General features: G+C 39.8%; 1 protein-coding gene across 11 annotated transcripts in view; it reads right to left on the reverse strand.

The window, feature by feature from the left end:
* The window catches only part of LOC145967011 (protein bric-a-brac 1), a 340,940-nt gene that overhangs the window by 150,134 nt on the left and 170,977 nt on the right, over positions 1 to 19,829 (reverse strand). For 3 of the 11 annotated variants that reach the window (XR_014437266.1, XM_083091569.1, XM_083091571.1), the window contains exon 5: positions 13,929 to 14,064. The exons of the other annotated variants lie outside the window; for them this stretch is intronic. Coding sequence is in view for 2 of the 3 variants with exons in the window: in XM_083091569.1 (XP_082947695.1) it covers positions 13,929 to 14,064 (136 nt within the window). In the remaining variant the exon portion in view is untranslated. The remainder of the gene's footprint in view (positions 1 to 13,928; positions 14,065 to 19,829) is intronic. 11 annotated transcript variants of the gene reach the window in all.

Here is a 19,829-nt window from a genome sequence, read left to right on the forward strand (position 1 = left end):
GAACGGACTCGATTCGAGAATCACGGGGCCACGTATAATTCCGCCGCTCGATGTGTCGCTGGCACTCGTAATGACAGCCAGCGCTGCGAATTAGAGTCAATGGGCGTAAGGGTGGGCGCAATACAATATAATATTCGGAGCGATATAAAATTACGGATAATTGCTTGATTGGCCCGGGCAGATGGGTGTAATTTAGATATCCGCCGCTTGCGCGCACCCGCCGACTAATCAATTACGAAATGTTTCGAGGATCGACCGCGGCTAATAAGATTTACGATTCGACCAGATCGGTTCCTTCCCCGATCGTTTCCTCCGTTCCCTTCGTCTTGCCCTTTGTATATCTCCATTTCTCTTTCTCCCTTGCTGACCCCACTCTTCTCGGTACATATATATATATCCGTTTCGTCGTGAATTACGGGTTCGGATATGGCTAAACAGCTGCAACGCGGCCTCGCCAATCTCGCTCCTTTGGCGCATTTGCGGTTAACGACTCGAGTCCAGTTTCGGACGAAACGATATTTCTAAACGCGTGTTTCTAACGAGATTCCTCGCAAAGTGGCAACGAACAGAGAGAATCGAACTATGCTCTTTCGATAAAACGCGTAAAAGATTAATAAGGTGATTTTCATTGAATGAAATGTCGATTTTGGATGCAGTGTATAGAAATCGTACTCCATATTTAACGTTCAAAATATAGAAAATTCATTTTGGATTCGACATTATGACATTTAAAGTGTTAAATAGGCTACGTGCGTTTTTATTTATTAAAGAATTTATCTATTTTCTTTTATAGTTTTTTTTAAATTTCCAAACATATCTCGATTAAGCTGGCGATCAATTTTATATTATCGAAAAAGTTTGCCGGAATTAACTAGAAAATATATTACTTACAATAAGAATACAAAATATTTGGAGTGGAATATCAGCAGCTAAAGGCTACAATATACATCAGCAGGTAAAGATATAATATCTCAGCAGCTATAACAGATAAAGATTAAAAAAAGAAATATTTGCAAGCTATAGAAATCTGGTACACATAATTAGGTAATAAACCTCTATTAAAAAAAAGAAACCCGCGATTAATATATTCGTATCATTTATATGAAGGTCAAGATAGATAAATGTATGCCGCGGGCGATCGCTATTTCTCGCCGTAAAAACACGGCAGCTAAACTCTCACCTGGTCCGCCGGAGATACAAACCGCGAAGTAGCTCGTCCGAGCCAATTAGCGTAACATTCGGGCCCCGGTATAAGGCAATAATCGCTCACATGTAAACCGATATCTGTTCCTCGCAGCGCGCGCACGAACGCACCGTTGTTCGCGCGCGAGAAGCCGAGGGGTAAGAGAGGGAGAATGCAACTCGTCCGCAGGGGGGTGAGAACAGAACGCGTATCCGGTTCTGCTCGTACGCGATGCGTCATATCGGAGGGGATTTCGCCAAAACGCGTCCCGTACGAGCCATCCCCCTCTCTCTCCCTCATCTCCATCCCAAACCCCTTTAAAACGCTCTGCTACTCGTGTTTAGATATCGTTAAACCGCATTTTCAACACCGCCATTATGTAAAGCACGTGGCGAAGGCCGATAAGTCGAACAATGGGTTCGGCGCAAGCACGGCGACCGAGGGGGACGAGAGGGTTAAGGACTTTCCGATCGCCCACCCGGATCGATCTCGTCGGCCGTTCGATCGACCGACCCTCTCGGCCCCTCTTTGTGGCCTCACGAATCGACTTATCTTCGCCGGGCGCGAACTTTGTCATCGGCGGCAAACTCGCGAAACTTGTCGGCGGAGCTCGTACCTTAATTATGCTATCCAGGTACTAAGTGTAATTAGTGTCCCATTGAAAATAAAATAAAACTTATTTCCCCCCACCCTTCTCTCTTCACGAGTGTTTTTTTCCCCTCTTTACGCGTCAGCAGCGCGCTGCAATTAAAGTATGTTCGAGCAAGAGGGATGGGGAAGGGAGGAGGGGACCGAGAGGAAAAGGCAACGCGCCGCACAAAATAATACCTTTTATTACCACGATCTTTACGATCTGTAGCGTATCGAATATAAAGACGATAATAAAGGAAGATGCGCTCGCGCGGACGCGCAGAGATAATGGTCGGCATTATGCACGCATTGCTCAATTGCAACGCCATTTTTACGGCCGACTTTTTTTACGACCTCTGCCTCTCTCAGAACGCGCGAACGCGGCTGATTCGCGATCGAATCAGATCCCATCTCGCGAACACTTTCGCAAACTGCATACAATCGTTGCAATAATCAGCTATTCTCTCGCAGCATTTTTTATTCATTATGTTAGACGAGGCGTAACGCGGTTTCTTAAAAAATTTCTTTTCTTTCCGATCGCGGATTTTTTGATCCATTTATCGTGGAAAAGGAATTTTCTACGTATATTTTTCAACCAGAAACAATTCACGCGATAAGGATTTGGATAACAGGCGGCCAATTTAGAGGGAAATTCACGACTTTTGCGAGGGAAGAGGATAGTGGGGCGATAGTAACTTGAAGATAACCGTGAAAAACGCATTTTCCGTCGCGTGCGATAAACTTGGCAGGCGTTAATTGTGCACGCGTAAGCTCAAATTTCATCGCTATGCCGCGCATAGAACGATTTTCTCCAACTCTCTCATCCTACGCGATAGAGCGCGATTTCTATGGCCAAACTGAAGTCATATTTTTTCACTTCGTTTCGCGAAACGGCGGAAGAGAAAGATGAAACGAACGAGGAGGAGGAGAAAACGAGAGAGGGTGCAGATGCTCCCTTTCACCACTACGTACAAAAAAATCTCCAGCTGCCGACATGTACATACACATATATAGATTTGTATCTGTGTATGTATATATATCTACGCAAATATACCTTTGCAAAATATATACAAAGTGTTCACCACGCTCTTTCAACTACACAATCTTTAACAAATTTGAAGATGACACATCTTCATTTTTCCCATTTTTCCCATTAGTCTTGGCAAAATTAAACTTAATATACTCATGCTATTGCGAAATTATTTGAATCGATCGGAAAGTAAAATCTTCGCAATTCACGATTGATTTCGCTTAAATTCTTCGATCGTCGAGCAATCGCAACACGAATGTGTCGCATCAACGTCGAAGCAATCGCATCCTGCTACGACTCCCAATTACAAGCGAGGGACCTATCGCGAGACATCCTGTATACGCGCACACGGAAAACAGTCGGACGCGCGTACGTCTATATTCCGGATATAAATTGTGGCAGAAGCGTACGGGGTCGGTATAAGTATAGTTACGATAAATCAGGCATATCGACGTCCGGCATAGAATTGCAAATGAGCCCCTGCCATCTTTAAAATAAAAAGTTATAACAGCGCGCTCGCTCTCGCTCGTCCGATGCGCCTCCGTTCGCTCGCTCGCTCGCTCGCGAACCCGCCGGTGGAGATAGTCGACGTACTTCCATGTGCGCGTACGTATAATACATACAATCTCCGGGCAAGCAAGGAGAAAGAACTTAAAATGAATAATGTATCGTATATTTAATTCTATACATAAGTACCCGTACGCTGCCGCGTACCTGTGTGCGCGCAGACTTTACACGTACGTGTATCTGAAAACGTAGCGTTTCTTCTCTTTTTCTCTCCCTTGCCTTCCATTTGTCTCTCTTCCTCTCTCTCTCTCTTCTTTTCTCCGCTTCCTCTTTTCTTCGCGTATACAGGATCTGTTCGCTGCGCGCTTCCCGATCGCCATCGCGATCTCTCGTTTCCTCTCCTCGCGAATTCGTGAGCGAAAGATCGAGAGCTTAGCCAGGGCTACCGATAAGTTACTAACGCAAGAATAAAGTAGCGTATTTTCTATGCCTCTTGGATGAATATACTTTCCAGCGGTCCCCGAATGGCGACCACGGAACGAAATAAAAATACTCCTCGTCGGCCGAGGCGCGCCACGACGAGAGAAATAACAGCGGTCGGGAATAACTATCATTAAATTATTATCGATCGATAAGCTCCTCGTTACCGCCGGCCGAGAGTCGAGGTTTTCTTTCTAATCTGTCAGATATGTGCGTTGTCGGAAATGCGAGAGGAGAAGGCGATCGGTAGGGTGATGCAGGGAAGAGAAAGAGAGATGGAAAAATACAATCATTAATGATTTATTATATTGCATTAATGCATTATATCAATTCCTTGAATTGAGATATACAAGTAATGTTATTTTGACAATTGCAACAAAATGAGGGAAAGAGAATGTTACGTGGATACTGATACGAAAGATATTTTGTCCTCAAGTGAACTCTATTCCATTAGCTTCGAGCTATTGATATAATGCAATAGTACAGTAGAATATTCTGTTAACATTTATATAACGTCGTCTGAATATATGGAGGTATTAGTGAATTTTGAAATTATAAATAAACACGATGAAAATTGTTAATTCGAAATAAGCGACACAAGTTTTAGAATTTATTGGAACGTAGTATATTGCAGTGTTTGTAACTGCACTTTGTTTGAAAAGAGATTAAATTTGTAATTTAATCGTTAATATTTAATATTGTAGATAATAAAATCGATTACGTATTCGTCGAGGAATCTGTGACTTAAATCCAGGACACTCCGTAAACGGAACGATATAAGTAGGGCAGGAAGAAATAAATATATAATTTAAAAATAGATTACAACATATATGTATATATATATATATATAAAAGATTGCACAGATAAATTTTCAAAATCGTCTCTTGCATCGAGATATTATGCATAGCTAGAGAGAAATCGATTTCATGCATATCTAAGGAAAAATTGATTTCAAATACATGATAAAGGAATTTATAAGATAAATGTGAGCGTAATTTTTTTAAGATTCTCTGCAATTAAAATTGGGAGAAGAAAAGAAAAGAAAACTGAGAAAGACGACATGCGATCAATCCAACATTTTTTCTCGGTCGCGGCCTTTCCGGAAAATTATCATCCACGGCAGCTTCGATCGTCGCGTTGACAGGCGATCTTTAATTAGAATTGAACTTGATTGACCGGCTTTGTCGACACCTGAGACTGTAGAACACGATCCAACGAGCTGCAACGGCACGAAAGAACGCTTGTGTGTGTACATGTATATATATACATATACATATATACATACGCTCGATTGTGTGGGCGTGTGTACGTCCGTTCCGCTTACGCTAGCGTGTATATATGTTTGGCGTGCATGTATATTACAGCGCGACTCGGCTATAGTTACCGCAATAAACCACTATACGGTTTATTAATAATGCCGTACGGTTCGATGTTTTATGGTCGTATCATGAACACTCGGCCATTTTCTTGCGCAATACTTTTATTCTCGTAATAAGAAAAATGTGTCGATCGCGGCTCTCACCGATTTCAGAGATCTCCAAGAATCTAGGAGTCGGAATTATTCAATCGTTCAGGGGGAAAGAAATCTCTGCTTTTTTTCAAAATTAACAAAAAACGATACAGTCTCAAAGATAATAAATATACGAAATCACTGAAAACTTAGATAATTGCGATTATTATGACGTAGTCAAGCTCTGTTAATTACAAAGTGCATTTGGAGTTAATTGAACGAAAAGATATTGCTGCTTACTTGCAATCTTAATGCATTAATTTCACACATTTTAAATAAGCTTCTAATTATGATTTCGCTTAAATAGCAGTGAAATAGAAACGAGAGATTCAACTTTTGCCGAGAAAATCGTCTGTAACATCATACACTGTAAGAAAAAAAAAAGAAAGAAACGGAGCTCTCTTGTATGTACAATATAATAACGATATTAATGTTTACCAAGTCCGAGGCGAAGTTTATGTTTGCCAATTAGAAGTAGAATATCTGTAGGCGGAGGGCGAGAGAAAGCGCGAACGAGTGATCGATAATGGAATCACGTGCGCGCTAAAGAGGCGATCTCCGCTCGCGGAGAGCGCGAATAATCGACGCTCGTTTCGACTCAGCGTGGCAACTTTATCCGTTCGATCATCTTCGACGATAACGACCGACGAGGATGATTGCCCGACGACGCCGGATGAGAATCGCTGCGTTTTATACAATAAATATATATATAATATTAGATTATACATATATTTATTTTTTTACAATTTAATATTTTATAATATTTGTGTATAAAATATATAAACATAAAAGAGACGATATTATATATGTATACTAATATATATATAAAATATATTACGAATATGTACGTATATATGTAATATACTTGAACAGACGAAACAAACTGGCGACAACTCGATTCGGCTCGTGACGTAACAATATAAATATGAGAGCGAATAATAACAAATTCCGCTTAATCTTATCGTTTACAATAAATATTGATACAAAAGTTAGGTTGCGCTATCGGACCGCGACCGCGATATTACGCGCACAGACTAAAATAATAATATTCGCCTAATCTTCGCTTAACGCGCGAGAGGGAGAGCGACGAGGGAGCGGGAGATGGCGGCCATCGGTCTTATCTTAACAAAATAACTACGCAATTAGAATATACCAAACCGTACGAAAAGTTACTGTCGATGCAACGTCCCCTTTGACCGGACACCCCGGTCCAAGGCTGTCGTGCTTTTCCCCCGCGACTTATTCGATATCTACAGGTGGATCGCGTTATCCCTTGCTTTAAATTTTTCAGCTCGACAGAATCAATTACGATTTGATGAAACTTGCGATTTCCTAACTGATGCGAATATACAATTCTTGGGTAACTTTACGGAGTCAATTTTTCATACGATCGCCTGTTATTTTCTCGAAGAACTTTAATTTCTAATTGATGAATCATCCGCGATCCTCTTTTTAGAAACTCGATTTCGGGCCGCATCTTGACTTTTTCAAGCTTCGATTTTCATTACATTCTCCGAGCTGCGAGCCGCTGGCGGATTACGAAAAAGGAAGGAATATAATAATACGCATTAGAAAAGCCGAACGGTGGTTATGTGGCAGTCCACACCGATGCCCGACGAAAGGATTCGGCGCGAGGTTACGTTGTGTGCGTTCCGCGGGTTCCGCGGTATTATTTTCAAACTGTTAATTATCCGCCATAGTGAAATTACGCTATTACATGATAATTACATCGGTGCGGCCGTGTATGTATTACTACAGGCCACGAGCGAGCGCTGAATGTCGTTTCACGCCCGACTCACCTTGATGGATATTTTCCATTCTAAGTCGCGTCACTGATTATAGTGATTTTCACTATGCAACAAATTTCGTATTTCTCTGCCGTTTCGCATTTCACGATACGTACCTCGTCGTCGTCGTCGTCGTCACTATCGCCGTGCTTAATAGTACAGTAGTAACGTCATGTCTGCGAATGTTATTACACACGTCGTCGCCGAGCGCTCGCACACGTTCGGCCAATAGATGTCATAGTAATCGCCATCGAGATTTATAGGATCGAGAAAATAATCGACCTCCATACAATATAAACATAAAAAACGAATATAAATAATATTATTGATATTCGCCGTTATAAGTCGATCAAGCCAGAACAGAGTCGACAAACAAATACGTCAAAACATTCCAAAACGTAAACTCTCCCCCGTTCTGCAAATATTTTGTATTACCTTCCTCGAAATTATTTTTCAAATGTCAACTTTTCTTTCATACCGTGGTATCAGTTTGTAGTATCGGTTAGATTTTAGGATAACGATATCTTCATTTACAACCGCGTTGACAGAATCGAGTGATAGACACACACACACAACAGTATTATCCGTCAGCAGATTATCCCTAACCCGTTCGTTTTTATCGGAGCAGTGGGTATAGTATAGCGCGCGCTGTGGTATAATACGACATGTAGTTCAATGCCGAGGATGCATCGTCTCATCTTGTCTCGCGTACGAGAACGAGACGAGCGAAACGAACGAGCGAACAAACGAACGAGCTGACGACGCTCGTAGGTGGGAGCGCGCGAAAAGGAAAAATGCGAGAGCTCAAGGATAATCTACGGGCGCGAGCTCGGTTGAGCGTCGCTGCATTAATAATATACGATACCCGTAATGGCATCGGGCGTATACGAACGTATATATTGTATAATAACTTCCAAGGCCTTATAAACGTTTATTATTTACCGCGTAACGTAATGGCGAGCAGGCTTCAGCTTCTCTCTGTCTCTCCGCATCTCGGTTCTTTCTCTTGCTCGCGCTGCCTCCCCCTCCCCTCCCCTCTCTCTTTCCCTCTCTCTTTCTCTCTTCGTTCTCTCGGGCGGTTATTAAAAATAATATTATAACACACTCGCATTTTTTCCCGCCGCATGTCCCTCCTACTCCTCCCTCTTCCGTTCTTTTCTTTCCTCGAGACGAGATTACTGGCCGCCGGATTTTCGGCGAGTAAATAGCCGGCTGTGTGCGTTTCGGTTTTTTTATTTTCTTCTGGAATAATTATTGAAAATGTATACAGATATTTTTTGTTCACCATTTTTTATAATACGTCGCAGTTTGCGTCCATCTCTCTGAAGAATTGTTACCATTTATCGAATCTATTATATTATATTATCTATTATATTATACCGTTAGTTTTTTCCTCAGATTTATTACATTTTTATTACTTATTTATTATATATATATATAACGTGAGAGAGATATATTATATTGATATTATATGTGTAAAGTAAATTCATTGTAACGTTGAGTTAATTAATGCGTGATAACCGTGAATCGAAAGTTAATCGGTTCCAACATTTTCTCGAATATAATCAGAAGCACGCCGAAAAATATCGAACTAAACGCGAAATATTTCAAGGGATGACGGCTCTTTTCACTCGCTCTTAGAGGTATTCAGAGAGACTCATCATTCATCGAGGAGAGATTTATTTCGAGCCTCGAGCAAGTAGAACAAGTGTCTTGTTACTAGCTCCCTCGGCTCAGAGAAAGGAAATTCGAAAAAAGAAATCGTTACGTTTACAGAGCCGCGCCCATAAGTAACATATAACGTAGCCTAATATAGATATATAGCACCATACTTCGTATATATAATAAGATAATAAATAGAAGAATATGACACGAGAAATATAGACAAACTAATGTGTAACCAACTTCAAATGTCAAAGCGGATATTATTGTACATAAGAGAGATAAAAGAAATGGGATCCGAGTTCTAGGAATTTTTGTACAACTTTACGACTGGTGGGTTTATATTATAAATATTTCAAAATCTCCGATGTTTTATGTAAGATATATAATATATAAAACTCATCCGGATTTAAAGATAATAATTCGAAGCAGCGCTATAAAACTAACATAAAAAAATTTAATAATTTATAAAATAAAATAAAAGAGAATCATCTTTCCTCGATACTTCTGACTTGGCCTGAAAAGGCCGGGCATCGTGAAACGAGCACTTCGAGCAGGAATATATGCGTTTATAAGCCTACCGCTGAATCATTAACGGCGAGTTAATCTCGGCCGCGTGTTTAGTACAGAAGAGGTCGCTTAATATTTCGCGAGTTTCGCGATCCGCGGTATATTAAACGTCGGGCGGCCCGAAATATCCGCCAAGAATCGCGACGCACGGCTCGCTCGCGGCGGCTGGTAATGCGAAAAAAAAACGAGGACACTGAAGAATAAGTTCATTGACTTGCCGCGAGTAATTCAACGTTTCTGTCGCATCGGGAATTGATTTCACAGCTGCTTCCTCACAATCGCGTCGGCAATTATAAAACTCGCCTCACACGTCGGGGATTCGCAAACGCGCGTATCTAAATCTCTGTACCGGTATTCGACTCGTATGCATTTTAATGCGTAAACTTTAATTCTTAAATTCACACTTTATCTGTCTTACATCGGATTCCCTGAAATTGGATTTATGACGCCGCCGGAATAAGGAATTTATTCCGTTATTAATTATGATGACTACAAGTCAAGAGTGATAATTAACACGCATAAAAACTGAATAAATCACTGACTAAATCACTTTTTATAAGATCGCTGCAAATTTGTTCCATAATTCATTACAACCACTGAGCATGTTATTATCTCCTCTTTTTCTTTAAAGAATAATTTATTTTTCTCGAGCTCAAAATTTACTCGATACTTATTTAAACAAATTAACTGTGTTTCCGTGATTCAACAATACCTATCGCGTACAAATTCCATCTCTTAAATATACATTAACGATTTGTCTTTTTTACCTGAATTTCTTGGAGATTAAAATCTTGCGAGTATAATTTTTTGTATAATTTTCCCACCACTAATTATCGTAGTAATATATCAGGAATATAATAAGAGATACGCATAATTCAAAAACTGACCAAACTAGTTTTGTAAGAACTACAAAACTGCTTCATTATATAAAGTGGAATTATTTAACTACATAATCTAGAGAGAGATCACATAAAATTACACATTTCATACGTATATTTGAGTGATTATGATATAGATATTGCTGTAGATATAGATCTTTCTACCATTATCATTAGTAATTTTTAAAATTTGCTCGGTCTTTTTTTTACTTAACCATATCATCTGATACGTTGATACATATGATTGAAGGGTTAATCGCCCGCCGACCGGGATGCAACAAGCGCCATTGTGAAAAAAATCTCGGGAAACGCTAGGCCAGCACGAACACGCACGCTGAAATTTCTACGATGCTGAGTAAGCGAGGGAATTATTTTCTTCCCCTTCCCCTCCTTTCTCCCGCTCACCCTTGTGGAGGGAGACGACATTATTGCGTCGCGGTTAAGAGCGCGTTCACGTGTATTTAGTCCTCTCCGCCTTCTCCTCCTCCTCCCGTCTCTCGCGCCTTTCCCGCTCTCGTTCTCACTCTCTCTCTCTCTCTCTCTCTCTCTCTCTCTCTCTCTCTCTCTATTTGCACGCCCGCACGAAACGCGCATATTATATTCTCCGTAAAACGGCCGCCGTAACCACGCACGCGAAAAATCATTAGTATATCTTCGTCACCGCGTGTGCATTCTTCTGCGCGATTTATTCCCCGCTCGCGAGGGGTTATCGGGACACGGGAGGGGAGGATCGCGCCATTTATACGGGCTATTTTTTTCCCTCGAGACAAATAAATTCTTAAGCGCATGTCTTGATTCTAGATTCGTTCAAGAATGCTGCACATCCCGTACAATCCAATAACAGGTACAAAGAAGACAAAAATAACCGTTCTACGTGATTTCTTTTCAGAAGGAAAAATTTGTCGTCGACGTGTCAGTTCTCGGACAGATTATTCTTTTCTTTCCTGTCATTAACGCAAAGATAATCCCATCGTTATAGCAATTATAAAACCGTCCCATCTAAAACAATTTTTTTCACTTGTCAGCTTATTCGAGTCACGCGAGAATCAATTTTTCCAGATATTTTTGCGAATTTTTCAATCCCCATTTTCTAGAGATGAACACTAATTCAATTCAACGATGCGCGTCGTCGCCTACGTAATACGGGAAATACGATATGTGAAATTCATTACACGAGAAAAATGCTCGATAAAAACGTGTCAATGTATAATACGATTAGCTTATTAGTTTCAAACATTAATTTCAAAATCAATCATTTTCTTCATGCGCTCCTTTTTTCGTTTGCGCAAAATTTCCTTCTAGGCCTTCCTTCATTCGAATGTGTCGCGTTTGAATCGTTAGGATTGATAAAATTCGTGAGATAAAAAACTGGGATAAAAAATACCTCGCAGCAACGCGAAGAGCGGAGATCCGAAGAGAGCAAAAGGAAGGGAGGATGCGTCAGGAGCAGGAGGAAGAGGAACACGACGAGCAGGGATAATCTGATTTTCAGCAACTTTATACGTTGCGCTTCGATTAAAATCCAGCCAGCGTGCAGGCCCGATGTAGTTGTTCCGCTCGTGCCTTCTCGAGAGAGAGAGAAAGAGAGAAAGAAAGAGAGAGAACATGTGGAAAGAGAGGGTTGGGGGCGCCCCGCGGTGGTTGACCAGACACCGCCAGTAGCCGAGCATCCCTTCTCATTTAGTGGCGCGTTTTAAGCCCGGAATGAGTGCACGTCGCTTTACAAACGACACTTTGGATGCTTCTTAGTCCTTCTCTTGCTCTTTACGCCACTTAAAATCTCTTTAATATATAATATGATCCGCGACCATCTCATTAAAACTTAACGATATATTCTTCGACGTATTTGAAATTTTTTCTTTCTGTAAAAATAAAAATAAAGCCATACATTTCTAATTTGCAACATTAAATATCTTTAGCGGCAAACCTGTAATATTACAAGATCGTCAAAGCTCGCTTGAAAGAAGAATGCGGACATTCTACTCGGTGGAATAGCATAATTTAAAAGCGATTTGGCATATCTCATATTATTGTTTTTATAAGATAAAGGCATAGATTAAAATTAAGGTGTGGGAAAACTCAATTAAACTTGAAAACAATATAAACGGCGGCTTTTCTTGAAACGCAAACTAACTCGTTATCTTCGTCGTAAAGGACGCGAAAGTAAATATGCAAATTCAACAGGATATATTATCATCGTCCGATAATATATATAAAAGTTTCACCGCATCGTTGAAAGAACACGCGGATTTTCTTCAACTTGTCGCGAGAGCGGGAGGGGATAAAAAGAGTCTTTAGAAAAAATCATAAGGAAACGAGACATCGAGAAACGAAATGTGAAAGAGAAACATATGAAAAGAGAGAAAGAAGGGAAAAAGAGAGACGAAGAAACAAAAGGAGCAAGAAAAAAAGCTTAGCGCGTACGTAGAGACGTTATTGAAACGCAAATCACGTTGCGCAACCCGCCGTGCCGTGGCCGTAGCGGGGCCCGATCGGAATGTCTTGGCATTAATAAAATATGAAGTATAAAAAGTTATTAAAAGGAGTAACGAGGAATTTAATGTTTATTCATACCCGGACGCGCGCGGGGGCGCGCTCGGCAAAAGGACGCGATGGAGGGCAGTGAGGAGGGATGACGGCTTTGCATATTAAAAATCGTAAATAACGCCGAGCGGCATCGCCTCCGTCCCTCTCATCGCCTCCCCCTCGCACCCTCGTCCTGTCAGGCCTTTACGATTATGATAAATTTTAATCTCCACCGTGAAATCTCCTTTAATGTTCGTATTCCCCCCTTCTCGACTCCCCTCGTCACCCCCTTTGTTGTCTCTCGTCGTTAAAGTCGTTCGCTCGTCGAGCGATCGGATGGGCGTAATTGTTCTCCGTGAGACACGTGGGCTACGATCTTTGACACTCGCACATACCCAGTATAAAACTCGAGTTTGAATTATACGATGTTTTTCATTTAGAGAGAGGGAGAGAGAGAAAGAGAGACAAAGAGAGAGTGCGACTGTGACACGTATAGTTTAATATGAATAATTATAAGGAATCTCATATTGAATTGACATCGAAGGTCTTCCAACGGTATTATTACGATGTCTCGCGATATAAAATTATGTAACAACGTATTGAATTTTCTGACTTGATAAAATTTTAATTGAAAATATATAATATTGATTATATATTGGAATATATAATACTGAATGTAATATATTTTTAACTAGTACACTCTGCGTAGTGAGGCACAAGTATGATGATTCTTTTAAAGATTCTACAAAAATATACATGTGTACAATGTTTAAAAATTATAATAATTTAATTATATTTTATATCAGAATTTTATATATATATATATATATATATATATATATCTTTTATTTATAAGATTTATTTATGATTTATGTTAAATTACAAACTGTAAAAATTATGAAATATTAAATTTTGTTTATAAATAAATTATATTTTTCTCCTTTTCTCTCTTTTCTCTTGTTTTACTTGGTAAAGCTTCTTTAATTCAGAATCAGAAAATGTTAAAATATTTCCCTTCTCGTTCGAATCGCAACGTATATATAGCGCCCACCGCGCCGCTTTCATCCGTCATTCGATTTGATCTTATCGCGTACAAGTACCGTTGCGACCGCGACGTACTTCGCGTGCCTGTAATGAGCATTAATTCGAGTCACTCGGACTTACGGAAAAGTTTTTCCACAAACAGTCGGTGCGACGAGTGCGATCGCCTTTGGCGATTATGCGAATAATCGTCGTTGATCGCGCTTGTATGAGGTGCCGTCGATTGCGGTTCTGCCGTCATATAAGTCGAGTTACTCACCTGCAACAGAAAGAAGAATTTGTTGATTAAACGGTTAACCAGTTGGTGGACGGAAAGGCGAGAAGGAAGGAAGGAAGGAAGGGGGGAGGATCGACGCGTTGCGTCGACAACATTATAGTGTCAGCAGTTTGGCCGACACGCGTTAAATATGCGATTAAACGATAGACACGACGGTCCCGCACAACAAAGTATCGGGGATAATTTCATACTGAAATAATAAAAGATAATGGAACGTGGAAACGCGTAAATATTTATTGTCGGCCGCGCAAGAGCGGACCGCTCGTTACCGCAGATTGATACGACGATAAATCGTTAAGTGCGGCTATTAAAACTCCTGAATAATCTAATCGCATTGTATGGATATTATAGTGTGTATATATATATTATATATATATATATATATATATATATATATGTGTGTGTGTGTGTGTGTGTGTGTGTGTGTGTGTGTGTATGCAGATTGCGGAAAAAAAAGATGATATTTCCGCGTTTGCTTGATCGATAAAATTTCGAGTACACGATGAGACTACGTTTGCTACAAGTAGCCACATGTTTCGTTCGATAGCTATAAGCTTTATGAGATTTTATAAACTTTTGCAAAAGTTCTTATAAAAAATATTCGATTAAGTTACTTTCAGATTCTTCATAGATTTACAAATTGTAAAAATTTTAAATTATTATATTTTGTAGCATTTTTCCCCATCATGTCTTGCAAAAAATTGATGTACTTATTTCAATATCAATTTATCACCCAATCTGCAAAAAATAATCTTGCGCATCTAATAAAAAATAAATGTCATATAAATCTTGATATAAACAGACCAAATTTTATTTTCAAATATATTTCTCGATGCTTTAGTCCGCGCGATAAATGCGAATGTATATTATTATAATATACATCGTCGCCTTAATAAAAGCATCCCGTAATTCCATTTTTCGCTAAATTTCCAGATGTCCAAATATTACTTTATTAATATTAACGCTCTGAAAATATCATAATGTAGTCGCACAAATGGAGAGTCTGATTTTTTATAATTATTTATTTTCTGCAGTCGTGTCAAACAATGACCAAGGCGCTTCCCGTGAAAAGGCATTATTTCTGCATCTATAAATCATATAAATATGTATATTCTTTTGCTTTTCGTATACAACTTTTTTAATGAATTATGGAAAATTACGTGATTAAAAGAGGTCACCGTTTGAGTTAAACTTATATAACGTTATATATAACTAAAGTTATATATAACTAAACATAAGAATCTTTACATCACAAAGATAAAAAAAAAATATAATTTTTATCCATTTTAATACTCGCTAAAAAAAATGAAAGATCGAAAGACGTTTTTACAGATTTGGATTACGCCGATCACAGAATTACATCCAACGGCGAGAGATATCGTGTCTAATCTGCTCTCTTCTCCCCCTCCGACACTCGCAAATGTCGGCGTAATCCCTTTCCCGGCACAACGGCTCTCGATCATCGGCGTCACTCGCGTTATCTATTCGCGCGTAGACGCGGCGATCGCGAAAATCGCAAAGCGGGATCGGCCGAGGGAAGAGAACGGTACACGAGTATCGCGAAACACGAGGGAGCGGCTCGCGAGCCTATCGGGGTGCGATTAAAATATAAAATGGGTTTCGAGGATTCGGACGGTGTTACGCGCCGTTTCAATTATTGTCGCCCTAGCGCTACATACAATTTTTGTCACTGTCCGATCGCGGCTTTCCACCTACCTACCTCACTCCGCGCCTGTTCGTCAACCTCTCTTTCCCCCGCTCCCTCATCTGCTCGATTTTTGCGCCCTGCCTGCGACCGTCGCCCGATTTTTTCCCGCGAGCGCCGATTTTTTTCCGCCCTTTTGCCAGAGCCGCAAAACGGCGCAAAAATGCGATACCGTTTTGCCGAGCCCGGATTAGCGGCAGATCGCTCCGCCGATTTGGTTCGGGCTTCCACCCCCACCCTTCCCTCTGCCCCCTCCCCGTTCGTACCATCCCTTTCGTTGCATCGACAAGCATCAACCGGCGAGCGCGTTTTTTTTCCATTTCAATCCTTTGCTCTCGAGATGAGCGGCGAGTTTTTAGCCGCGATCGCGCGCGAATCTCCTCTCGATGGTGACGCCTGCGATCATGTTTATTTAATCGACGAACGTGCGAAAGATGGCTGCTCGATACGCGCGCGAGAAACGGCGCTCGCACGCTAAGCGAAAAACGTTTGTCACTTTGTAGGCGCCATAAAAAGCGATTTATGGGGACACGTGTGCTCGCATTGCATTCGTATGTATTATATGCATCATATGCATCATGTGCATTATATAAGATTGGCGTCGATAGTTTTATTTTAAATTCGCACATTTACTAGATCGATCGTTATTAATACCAAGAACACGATGTGTTGCTATTTAATATCTTGCACTTATCTTGTATCATTTTCTTCTCTATAATAAGATTTAAAATTGAAATCTAGATCGTTAAAATAAGATGATAAATGTAATCCTTTTTCCAAATTTAAAATGCGCTTGATCAATATATCGTATGCAAAAATTAATTAAATATAGAATTTAATATTTTTCATAACTTATTTTCTGTAAATTAATATTAATTAATATTAACTAATATTAATTACAACATCTTTTATCGCTCAAAGTTTATAAAAATTTAATTATATATATAATAAATTTATAATTTAAATTTAATTAAAAATGCGTAGGAATCTTTTTGATATAATTTCCTTTCAATTTTTTATATTAATTTTTCATTATTAGGAATAGAGATATTTTATCATGTTCCTCTTTTATTATTTTTCTCAGACTCACTATTTTATTCGATTCATTCTAATAATTTTAAAATGCGTGCAAAAGTTAAATTCTCGATCGTATTCGCGTTAGTTTCGTAACACTGCGATTACAAAGGGATGGAGAGAGATAGTCGAGAAAGGATGGGTAAGCCGTCTCGTCGCCGCGTGGAAGGAATCTCGAGCGAGAAGCTCACTCGAGATGCCGCGAAAACAATGTCGAGGGTGAACCGAAATATACCTAATTGTCGAGAGTGAAGCCGGACGGAAGAGTGGAAAAGACGCCCCGGAGTAGAGAGGAAAAAGAAAGAGGAGCGAAAATGACACCGGGTCTTTCGCACAGCTCCTCTCTCCTTTTCTCTCTTTTACCCTTCTTCTTTCTTCCTCGTCCATCGTTGCTGCACCCTCTCAGCTGCGCTCCTTGTCTCACCCGGCACACTTGCTTTTTATCGACAGCCTGCTTTAACCTTCCAAGCGCGGGGTTCACGTCGATGGTGACGCGGTTGGAGACAGCGAAGGATGAGTGCTTTACGACAGAGGAGGATGGAAAATAGAGAAAAAGAGAAAAGAAGAAGGAAGAGAGAGAGAGAGAGGTAGGGAAAGAGAGAAAGGGTGGCTCTGGTCGGTGAGCGGTCGAGGATACGGTCGGGGCATTAAACCCATTTAAATATAACCAATACCGTGGGGTGCCTTCCACCCTCTCGGTTATATGGATATGATTTTTACCGTTCATTCGCGTATAACCCGTAAGCCGCGCGCAGATGCACACGTACTCTTGTCCGCTCTTTGACCGCGAGAAATATCTACTCGCTCTCTCTCCCGTTCCTCCTCGTATTTTTTATTAAAAACTCGCACAGTCGCCAAAGAGAGGAAGCTACGCGATTGGTTCTCGCATCCGAAACGACCGTTCGACCAAATAGAATCGATAATCTTTTTTTTTTTTGAAATACGAAAAAGGAAATATCGCGCATACACTTTACGAGCCAGTTACATATAACTTTTCACAAAATCTACCACCAAAATAGCAACATACAGGATGAGGCAATAATTATTATCATCTTAAATAAAAAAATCTGTCGAATCTGTCTAAAAGGATCTAGGAAATTTGTGTAATCAAAATTGCACGGCACGAAAAGGGCTATCATCATATGACGATAATAATTTTTGTTCAGGTGAAAGCGCTTCGAAAATATCAAGGTCATTTTCATTTCTTTAATTCGGTATGTATATTTTTCCCATAATATGATAGAGAAGCTCAAAACAAGTTCAGGGCTCATGACACAAGATTATTAAACAAGATTAAAAGTAAGAAAATACATATAAATATATTTCTTATGCATTCAATTATTTTTATCGGCTGCGACTTTGAGTGAATAATTTGTTTTTGCCTCAGTTGATGCGCTCGTAGAAGATTATATTTTGATAACCTCCGAAAATATTTATTAAATTATTTATATTTTGCGCAGAAATCAAACGATATGATGAACATGTGTTGAAGATTACTTGCATTTATATCTTTTTAATGAACATGTTTTCGTCTCTGACCGGCGTTTTATCGCTCTACACAACTAATTAATCAATCCTTGTATTTATCCCGACATTGTCCGAATAAACTGCGCAATCGAGATTTCTTGCTTAAAGAAAAAATATTTCGTGGATTTGGCACGATTCGCAACTATGTTTAAGGCGAAAGTTTCGTAAATCAAATGTGATAATCTTTGTAATATTTCCTTTTGTTGAGAAGATATCGTTGAGAAGATTGGCAACGTATTCTAAAATTTTTTTAAATGTTAATAATTTTCAATAAAAGACGATCGCTTGGAAACTGGCATACGAACATAATTTTTACTATTAAGACAGTCAAAATGATATATACTGTTGCTTTCGATTCCTCAAATATCAATATTATATCTGGTGTTGCGGCAAAGTTGGAAAGAAGTATCCCAATACACATCAGAGTTACGACATGTTGAAACTTGAAAATCACCTTTCTCGAATCTTTTGCGGGTGTTTACTCGGAAGTTTACCCTTATCATTCGTGTATCCTACGATCTCTTCCGAAATCCTGGTACTCGGGATCACGTTCGCGGTGCAATCAATGGCGCTACGTGAGCTGAGATGAAACAGCATAAAGTCTTATGTAAGTCGGTAGATAAAGAGACACAAGAGGAAAGAGAGAAAGAGAGATAGAAAGCGAGAAAGAGACAACTGAGTCACATGAAGTGCATTCGGGCTGCAAGAGCACGTTTGCCTTTACATCGAGTACTTACTACTTGACTCGGAGTGGCGCACGACTTTGCACCGCAAATACAAGCGCATTGCAACTTCATCGCGATGCGTTATCGCGCCACGTTTATCTCATCGAGATAAGAAAAGCCGATATAAGCTAAATTTTTTTTTTTTTTAAATGTCTCTGCTTTTATTTTGAAATGATTGTACTAAGCCTCGCGTGACTCATTTTTAGTAGAGTGCAATGTCATCAAAAATGTAAAAGCGGCAAATAAGATATATGTTCGTATTGACTTTAAACTCTTTTGAAGAAATCGATATACGTGTTTCATTTTTAATTCATCAAAATTAGCAACGAAGAAGATTAAATGATACATATAAGTTTCAATCGAAAATAATTTAAAAGTTTCCTACGAAAATGAGGCGACGAAACTTGTTTTAATCGATGTCCTTAATAAATCTGCTTGAAGATACGATCTGTTATAATCCGACATTTTGATATTTTTTGTCTCGCACTTTCGTCCTTCCGGTCGAACGAACGATGGAGATGATATCGTCGTGCGTAAAGGATGATCTTATTTAAATGTCGGACTTTTTCCTCGAAGACTCGGATTCGCCAACGGTGTGTTAAATTATTACGCGGCTCGCGCGTCTTTTACATCAACCTCTTCCCCCTTCTCTCTTCTCACTCTGGTAGACACGACTTTTAGTAGGGCGCAACCTCATCAAAGATGTAGGAGCGGCA

This window comes from Camponotus vicinus, unplaced genomic scaffold (assembly GCF_025532165.1).
Source record: "Camponotus vicinus isolate PSW18456_S1 unplaced genomic scaffold, iyCamVici1.0 SCAF_2, whole genome shotgun sequence".
NCBI classification, from domain to species: domain Eukaryota; kingdom Metazoa; phylum Arthropoda; class Insecta; order Hymenoptera; family Formicidae; genus Camponotus; species Camponotus vicinus.